This window comes from Microplitis demolitor, chromosome 4, assembly GCF_026212275.2.
Source record: "Microplitis demolitor isolate Queensland-Clemson2020A chromosome 4, iyMicDemo2.1a, whole genome shotgun sequence".
In the NCBI taxonomy this organism is placed as follows: domain Eukaryota; kingdom Metazoa; phylum Arthropoda; class Insecta; order Hymenoptera; family Braconidae; genus Microplitis; species Microplitis demolitor.
The window spans coordinates 1,899,463-1,909,764 of NC_068548.1; the positions used below are offsets into that span (position 1 = coordinate 1,899,463).

Here is a 10,302-nt window from a genome sequence, read left to right on the forward strand (position 1 = left end):
TAGTATATAAAATTTTCATTATTTCAGTTGAGCGAATTTTAAAAAATATTCGAATTGAAAAAAAAAAAAAAAATTGAGTTGTAAAAAAAAGTTGACTGAAAGTTATGGAAAAATTTTGAAAAATAAAATAAGAATTATGGGTAATAATTAAACTAGGGATCGAAGACAAATAAATTAAAGTACTCATGCGTGTAATATTAGTTCCGTAATGTTCTTTGATAGTAAGGCGGGGTTCAATGGAATAATACAAATCTAATAATAATAATAATAATAATAATAATAATTTTGATGTATATTAGATTACTTGAGCCACGTATTTTTATATGAATGGAGGCAAAAAAAATTAGTAGTTTTATTTAACTGACAATTAATCGTGGTTTAATTAAACCGCCATTTTATTTTATTAATTCATCGTTGCGACAAATTGATTCGGTGTTTTATTGATGGAAAATTATTATTAATTTTATGTAATGTAATAAAGTTCATTGATCTTTATGGGGGTGAGTAATCATGAAAACGAGTGCCCTGATTAAAAGAAACGATTCGAAACGATTTGTAATGTTAAACTTCCATAAGAATGGCGATTCAAAAGTATTCAACGTATTCAAGCATTAAAAACTATTTAAAATTTTTTTTTGAATCGTTTCTTTTAATAAGGGTGTCTAGATATTTTTTCATCATTTAATTGTGGAATAATTTAAGGGGGTGGTCTAGAAATTTGAAAAAATCGATTTTCTTTTTTTTTTTGTATATTTTTAAAGTGTAGACCCTCAAAAATATGCCTTTGAACAGATTTTTCAAAATTCGAATTATTTTCGGAGATACATAGAATTTTTGTGACGCGGCATCTGAGCCGGCTGAGTAGAGCGAATCATACAATGAACGGCAGATGTTGCCGGACGGCTTGAAGACTCGTTTTTTTCAAGATGAGGCCCAATATATGGATCTGGGATTGCCGATGAATCCCAAGTGAGTATTAAATATTATCTGAGTTATTTTACTGAAATTGTTTCTCAAACTTCAAATGTGTTTTTCTCAAAACTACTTTGTTTGAGGTGGTTGACATGATATCTCAAGTTCTACCGCACTGATTCCTTTGAAATTTGGTGAAAATCTTTTTTATATATCTCTCTATCGCACCTGCCTTGAATTTTAAAAAATTTTAGTTTAAAGTTTTTTTAAAAAATTCGAAAAAATTAAAAAAAGGAGGAAAAAAAAAAAATTTTTTTTATGTAAACACCATTTTGTGAAAAATTTTTTTTTCTTAGCAAAGATCCAAGAATTTAATTTCCTACAAAATTGTTCCTATGAGTTTTTCCATTAATCTGCATATTTCATGAGATATTTAAAAAAACGCGATTGTATCAAAAAATAAATTTTTCTACAAATATATCATTGAATTTTAAATTAATAATAATCTTAGATATTTAAATAAAACGCGCCTTTTTGAATAAAAAGTACTTTGTGGCTTAACAGAAAATATTTTAATAAAACGGTTAAAAGCCATGAATTTCTGTATATAAGTATGTGAAGCTCGGAAAAAAATAAAAATTAATACTTTTATCCAGAGGATAAATATTTCTCATTCCATCCACAAGCATACGAGTGAAAATTTAACATCATTGGATTCTATTGTTTTTACTCCTCGATTGTCTGTATACTCACATATTAAAATCAAATAGTAATTAACATGTTCGGGCTTAATCATTTAAATTTAATTTTCAACTCTGTGAAAATTTAAAAGGAATAAAATAAAGTAAATTCAGTGAAATGCAACTTTTATTAAAATGGCTCATATTCTCTATGATAAAAAATTAATTTTAAGTTTTCCTTTAATATGTCTTTATTATAAAAAAATATTAAAAATAAATTGAAGCTTCATCTCGGATGAAAAATATTTTAAAGCTTTTGAATGTAGATACTATTATTTTAATAAACATTTTTATTTGCGCTTTAAAAGCTTTTATAAGAGATACTTAAATTTGGAATTTACTGAAAACGATAAGATTAGTAGAGTTATTTTAAAAATGTCGGCTTTTATTAATAATCCATAGTATATATTATATAGAAAGTACATATTTGTTTTCAATAAAAAATAATTGATTAAAATGTTTTTTTAAAATTTTTTATACTTTAAAAGACAGCGTTAAAATGAAATAATACTGGTGTAGGCGGTGTAACTCGGCGGTGATAAAATACTGGTGTTAAATTGGTGTAAAGAAATTCCATAGGTACATTGTTTTAACACCAGTAAAGAATATTTACACCGGTTGCGGTGTTATTATAACACCATTTTTGGTGTTGAAATTTAATACTTACACCACCTGAATTTACCCCGTTTTTTTACAGTGTAGACTTGGTAAATATAGGTGTAATTTGGCGGTGTTAATTCGGTGTAAAGAAATTCCATAGGTAAATTTTTTTAACACCGGTAAAGAATATTTACACCGGTGGCGGTTTTATTATAACACCATTTTTGGTGTTGAAATTTAACACCTACACCGCCTGAATTTACTCCGTTTTTTTATAGTGTAGACTTGGTAAATATAGGTGTAATTTGGCGGTGTTAAATTGGTGTAAAGAAATTTCATAGGTAAATTTTTTTAACACCGGTAAAAAATATTTACACCGGTGGCGGTGTTATTATAACACCCTTTTTGGTGTTGAAATTTAACACCTACACCACTTGAATTTACTCCGGTTTTTTACAGTGTAGACTTGGTAAATATAGGTGTAATTTGGCGGTGTTAAATTGGTGTAATGAAATTCCATAGATAAATTTTTTTAACACCGACAAAGAATATTTACACCAGCGGCGGTGTTATTATAACACCATTTTTGGTGTTGAAATTTAACACCTACACCGCCTGAATTTACTCCAATTTTTTTAAAGTGTAGACTTGGTAAATATAGATGTAATTTGGCGGTGTTAAATTGGTGTAAAGAAATTTCATAGGTAAATTTTTTTAACACCGGTAAAAAATATTTACACCGGCGGCGGTGTTATTATAACACCCTTTTTAGTGTTGAAATTTAACACCTACACCACCTGAATTTACTCCAGTTTTTTTTTATAGTGTAGACTTGGTAAATATAAGTGTAATTTTGCGGTGTTAAATTGGTGTAAAGAAATTTCATAGGTAAATTTTTTTAACACCAGTAAAGGATATTTACACCAGCGGTGGTGTTATTATAACACCATTTTTAGTGTTGAAATTTACCACCGAAAATTAAAACACCACTAAAAAATAAAATATCTGAATTTTACCTGAAAATTTAAAATTTACAATCGCAAGCTCTGACAGCGCGCATGCGACTGATTTTAATTCCGTCTTGACATCAACAACCGCGGGAGCTTTCCTCAGTTTGATTTACGCTCTCGTCATCGCGTCTTCTCCCATAAATAAAATAAATGGCTCGAATAATTTATTTCGGTCCTAAAAAAATATAACAATAATTTATATAAAATAAAAAAAAAAAAATATGTATCAATTAATAGAAATAAAATGTCTCCGATTACGTCGGTCAACTTCCGATACCGACGATTGGAATTTCATAAATGATTTTACAAATAATAATACTAATAATGATAACAATAATAACAATACTAATAGCAGTTATGAGTTGTCATCATCATTTGACTACGAAGAAGAATCAGCGCTTTGTAATCCGGTATATTTTTTACTGGATTTGTTTCATAAATTTTATATCCCGTTTATTATTTTACTCGGACTTGTCGGTAATTTATTGTCCTGTATTGTGTTTTTAAATACACATTTGAAAATGCGAAGCTCAAGTTATTATTTAGCGGCATTAGCGATGACTGACTTTAGTTTTTTAATAGCGTTAATGTTTGTCTGGTTGAATTTTCGGGTTGGTTGGAGAGTTTTTAATGAAGATGGTTGGTGTGAAATTCTCGTTTACGTGAGTGCTGTTTGTAGTTCACTTAGTGTTTGGTTGACTGTTGCATTTACTGTTGAACGATTTATTGCAGTTCAGTATCCGTTGCATCGGCCGTATATTTGCACGATCGCGAGAGCAAAAATGATTATTTTTATGCTGACGGTGATGGCTCTTATTTGCCATTCATACGCATTTTTTACCGCGGGTGTCACCAAAAGCAGAGACGGAGTCGAGGATATTTGTGATCTTAGACCAGAGTATCTGGAGCTGATGAGAGTTATTAACATCACTGATACAATTGCGAGTTTGATTGTTCCACTGATTTCTATCGTTGTTATGAACACGATGATTATGAGGAACTTTTTCAAATTCAGTAGAAGATTTAAGCCGACGAGTTTGCCGAGTACTTCTAATCAGTGCCCCAGTAGAGAACGTTCTGATGTTAATCTTAATCAGGTTCCTGTAAGTTTACTATAAATTTTTTTTTCTTTAATTTCGATGGAACTGAAAATTTTTATGACTAAAAGTGATGAGAACTGGAAATTTTTCAACTTTATCTTTATGGGGATTTTTAAATTTTTTTATGAATAAATTTTATGGTGAATTTTGATTTTTTATTAATTTATAAAACATATGAGGAGTTTTTAATATTTTTTTTTTAAATTTCATAATTTTTATGGGGATTTTGAAATTTTTTTATGACTAAATTTATGGGAAATTTTGATATTTTGTTGACTCTACAAAACATATGGGGACTTTTGAATATTTCTTTAAAGCTTTCATAATTTTTATGGGGATTTTGAAATTTTTTTATGACTAAATTTATGGGGAATTTTGATCTTTTTTTGAGTCTACAAAACATATAAGGGCTTTTAAATATTTTTTTGAAGCTTTCATAATTTTTATGGGGATTTCGAAATTTTTTTTTCTAACTTTTTAAATTTATGGGGACTTTTAAAAAATTTTTTATAGTTTTTTAAGATTACTGCCAACTGAAAATGTTTTTGACTTTTTGAAACTTATGGGGGCTTTTAAATATTTTTTTTTTATTTTTAAAATTTAACGGGATTTTCAAATGTATTTTAACAACTAATTTTTATGGGAATTTTTAAATATATTTTTTAAAATAATTTTAACACTTATGGGGATTTTTATATATAAATTTTAAATTTAATCGACTAAAAAATAATTATTTACAATTTTTATATTTTATGAGAAATTTTAAATATTTTATGATAAAATTCAATAAATTCTGTCATTTTAATTTCAAATATTGAAAAAAAAATACCAAAAAAAAAAAAAAAATGAATTTAAAACAATTTCCAAACTAAAAAAAATATGTATATATCAGTAGCAGTATTCAAAAAAAGCACAATATTGGTTTTTTACGTTGACGAAGCCCTTATAAAAATAATTCATTTCCACTTGAATAATAAATTCTGTGAATATTTTGCTTTAGATAAAAATAAAAAAAATAACCAATGGATGTTAAAAAAAAAACAATTTAATTTAAAAAAATTTTCGCTTGGATTATTTTTATTTCCACCATTATTATAATTTATTAGAAACAAAAAAAAAAATTATATATGACAACTGACAAGTGACGTAAAAAAATTCCATCTCAAAAATATTTATTTTGACGTAACTTGACATGACAGCTTAGTAAAGTCGAACAAAAATACTCAGAGCTTTTATATATTTTTGAATACACAATTAGTCACTTCGAATTTATTCCCAATTTTTCACAGGACATTATTTTTATTATTTTATTGATTTAGGGTTATTGGTATTTAAATTGACACAATCATTAAAATGAAATATTTTACATGAATATTTATTGTATTTCAAAATAAAAGAACTTGGAAATTTATATTTCACTGAAGGACAGATAAACAAAATTTATTTAAATATTTGAGTCGATGAATAATAAAAAAAACGCGTTGGCTAATATTTAGATATGAATTCCTTCATATCATTCCGGAAAATTGTTGACGAAGTAGGAACTACATGGATTCAAACCGAAACATTTTCAGTAAATAACAAATATAAACATGGGAGAAACGACGGAATATTAAAAAATAAACAAAAAATTTTTAGTGAAAATTGGATGGTCGCTGTCGACTAAAAAAGTAAAAATTGGAAAAAGATGCGAGGACTTTTTTGTACAGAATTATATTCAAATGAAAGTAGGGCAAAGTGGGACACTGTTTTTAAAAAAAAAAATTTTTTGTATTTGTTTGTTTAGTTTTAAAAAAATGTGGGGTAAGTTGGTCACCCACAACGTCAAAATTGAAAAAAAAAAATTTTACAGGATTGTAAAAAAATTGACAGGGGTAAAATGAACTTAAAAATTCTTTTTTTCACATGAAAAAAAATGATGCTCAAAATTTTGAGTTTTTAGTTTATTTCTGACTTAAAATTGGTATATTCGATACTGATATCAAACCAGGATCATTATATATATTACAAAATGGCTATTATTTGAATTAAAATTTGATACATATAAAAGAGCTAAATTTGTAATTTCGTATATCGAAATTAATATGAAAAAGAATCGATAAATTGGTATTTACAGTTTTTACTATTCAAATAAATATAGAAAAAATTTAAAAAATGAGGAACCGAAAAATTAGTAAACGTACATATTAATATATAAAGATCTAGTATACGAATTTTTCATTTTATTATTTACTACTTATTTAATATATGTATATAATAAATTAATTTATAATAACGAATAAATAAAATTTTATATTAATTATTAGTCAATGGGATAGAATTTATAAAATAAGAGTTTAAAATTTTTGGTATTTTTATGAGCAACAAAATCAGTATCTAGTATACTAATTTTTCATTTTATTATTTACCACTTATTCGATTTATGTATATTGTAAATTAATTTATAATGATGAATTAATGATATTTTAAGCTAATAATTGATCAGTGATATCGAATTTATAAAATAAAAGTTTGTAACTTTTGAAATTTTCGGCGGGAAAAATCAGTATCTAAGATAGCAATTCTAAATTTTACCAATCATTACTTTTTAATAGATTATGCCATAAATTAATAAACTTTCACTAATAAGTCACATATTATACCTAAAAGTAATAATATTTAGTTACTTTTTGAAATAATTGACAGTAGTTTTTACGAATTTACTCAAATTAGTAAACTACTTTGCATTAAGCACATAATAGTACTAATTATTGATAACAGATTACACTTTTTACTATTATTTATCAATTTTTAATATTCTGTTTTTTCATAATTATGAAATATTTTTTTAGTCAAAATTTTCAATAGTTGCACCACTCAGTGACCAACTTGCCTCATATTTTTTTATAAACAACAAACATTTACAAAAAACTTTTTTTTCTTCCGATTCGGCCCTTCTAAAAATTCAAATTTTAAATTCACGCATAAATGAAATATTTCATATAATTTATTTTATTTTATCACATAAAAGTATTTCAAAATAATTTTATTTGTCAATAACTTTATCTGCGTAAAAAAGTAATCTCATTATAAGTTTCGTCATTAGAGGATTAAATTTTCTAATCTAAAAAGCTTGACGATTTAGCGTAAACTCAATAGATAACACGATATTTTAATTAAAAGTTTAATTCAAATGTACCTTGAAAATTAATTGTACGTGGAATTAACCCCCTGACAAATATAAACATCTAATATTAAAATTATAAATGACTTATACTTTGGGCTGGCTAAAAATAAAACGTCAAAGTTTACACAGATGATTAAAAATTAATTTAAGATATGAATAATCTTAAAATAAATATATTAATTTATCGACGATACTTAACGGTTTTAAAATTTTAAATTTATAAACAGAGCGGAAGTAGCAGCAATAATGGTATAGTTCTTGGAACAAGAAAAGTTCCGTCACAGCAATCATTTAATTCAACTAAAAACAATAATTCCCACCATTCATCTGGTATCGGATCAGCCACTGGGGCTGGAGTTCCCAATGGATCGGGGACAAGTGTGGGTGGGCAACCCGCGATACAACAGACAACAGCCCTCTCAGTGGTCACACAACCACCAGCCGTTGCTTCAACCTCAATGATGAGGAGTACTTATCAAATTCCTGAGTTTACTGCGGCTCGATGTATACGTAAGTTATTTCAAATGGTCATGTAATGGGCGTTTTAATAACATCTGACTTTAAATGTAAACTTCTTGTTGGATTCGATATTGCATATTCATTTAAAACCAATATTATGATAAGCTTTAGCGTGCGCTCGAATTCTTACTTCAGCTCTAGAAGTAAAAGCAATTTTGATTTACGCTCTAATTGCTGAAGCTAAATTATTATTAATTTAAATTTTATCAGCAAGTCTATTGTTTGCTACAAATTTCACAGGTCAGATGTTATTAAAATTATAATGAGTGATACAGGATGAAACATCAATGTGGACAAGGGTCATGTCAGCCCTTGCCTTCGGCGGAAACAATTTTACCCTAGCCAGCATTTATATCCCTTCATTCGGTGTCACTCAATAATAGTAATTGAAAACCCAATAATTACATGCTAATTACAGATATTAGGGCGTCATCGAGAAATTTAGCTACCACGAGAAACCAACAGAGTATTACTAAAATGCTATTATTAATTAGTACAGTATTTGTATTACTTAATTTACCGAGGTAAATTTTATTATTTTTGTATAAATATTCATTAAAATGCGTAAAAGTTTGGTTAAAATAGCTCTAACAGCTGAAATGGGCCAATTTAAACTGGCTCGAAGGACCAAGTTTACTCTATTATATACGAAAAAAATATATATCTGGGCAAATCTGCATAAATGAGAATTATATTTATATATATGTTGCATATATACAAATTTTCCCGGATATATATTTTTTTGTATGGGATATTTTTGAAATATATGACTATAAAAGTTCATTGGCGCGTAGAAAAGAGGAAATTTTGGAATTCGCAGTAAACTAGCTATGAATTCATTATTTTTGACAATCCTAGATTGGCTCGAAAGACCAAAGTCATTCTATAGTTTTAAGATATATGAAAAAAAAAAATTCAACGATGTCTAGAAACGAATAAAGTTATTAATTTTAAGTGTATTATTCGCGTTTTTAAATTGGCTCGAAAGACCAAATTTACTCAGAAACTTGAAAATATATGACTATAAAAATTTTTTGACATCCAGAGAGGGATAAATTGGTAAATTTGAAATAATTTAGCTGTAAATTTTTTATTTTATACCCCTTTCTAAACAGGCTCGAAGGACCAAGTTTACGCTATAACTTTAAAATGTATAAGTATAAAAGTTTATCGGCGCCTAGAAAAGAGCAAATTTCAAAATTAGAAGTGATCTAGATGTAAATTTATTATTTTAACTTTTCTAAATTGGCTCGAGAAACCAAATTCATTCTATAACTTCAAGATATATGACTATAAAAGATAAGTGACGTCTACGAACGAGTAAATTTATAAATTTTAGGTGAATTATTCATAAGTGAATAATTTGTAACGGTTTTTAATTGGCTCGAAAGACCAAATCGACTCGGAAACTTGAAAATGTATGACGATAAAAGTTTAAGACACTCTCAGAAAGGGGTAAATTGGTAAATTTGAAATAATTTAGCTGTAAATTTGTTACTTTATACCTTTTTAAATTGGCTCGAAGGACCAAAGTTGGTTTAAATTTCACTGTTGGAAGCTAAAATTAACCTTTAATATAATAATATATATTTATTTAAAATTACAGTTACGCTATACGTCTGTGTATATTTTTTTTCACCCTCGCCGGTCGAGACAGGCCAGCATTACTTTGGTGTCTACAGCAATTTTTTATGCTGTTATATTACACTAATTTTAGTATTAACTTTTTATTATACGCAGTATGTGGTATCACATTTCGGCGTTGTCTCAATCAATTAGTACAAAAGTACTTGAGCTATATCACGAGGTAAATCTCTATTGTACATCCACCGACATATGATACCTTTGTCACCGGTAAACCAAAACTATAATAATAATAAATATTTATTATTTCAGATATATCGGCAGGCGGCGAAGAAATTCTTCAAGTTCATAAATATTTATTTAAATATAATTATTATAAATAATATATTTGTGTGGTTAAATAATTATAAAAAATACGCGTATACCAAAGACGTCTAAAAAGTCAATTTCATTCCTCAATAAATGTATTTATTATTATTTTAATATTTTAATTTGTGAAAATAATAAATGTTTTATGTCATTAAATAAATGTTACAATTTAATGTCAAAAAAAAAAAAAATAATTTATAATTTTTAATTAAATTTTTTCTTTTCAGTTATTTTTGTTCCCTTTGAAAAATTTTTGAAAAAAAAAAAAAAAAAAAAAAAAAAAAATTGATTATCAAGTCCTT

The 10,302-nt window shown here is 26.7% G+C and overlaps 1 protein-coding gene across 1 annotated transcript; it reads left to right on the forward strand.

Annotated features, from left to right (window-relative positions):
- The first annotated feature begins 136 nt into the window (after positions 1 to 136).
- Positions 137 to 10,055, forward strand: LOC103571750 (pyrokinin-1 receptor). The gene is made up of 6 exons (XM_008550028.2): positions 137 to 140; positions 3,500 to 4,365; positions 7,756 to 8,038; positions 8,466 to 8,571; positions 9,654 to 9,854; positions 9,944 to 10,055. The coding sequence occupies exons 1-6, from the start codon at positions 137 to 139 to the stop codon at positions 9,981 to 9,983; spliced, it is 1,500 nt and encodes a 499-aa protein (XP_008548250.1). The 3' UTR covers positions 9,984 to 10,055.
- The last annotated feature ends 247 nt before the right edge of the window (positions 10,056 to 10,302 follow it).

Coding starts and splice junctions, on each gene's coding strand:
- LOC103571750 (XM_008550028.2), top strand. Junction 8,572..9,653: donor GTATTACTTAATTTACCGAG/GTAAATTTTATT, acceptor TTAAAATTACAG/TTACGCTATACGTCTGTGTA. Junction 9,855..9,943: donor TACTTGAGCTATATCACGAG/GTAAATCTCTAT, acceptor TTATTATTTCAG/ATATATCGGCAGGCGGCGAA.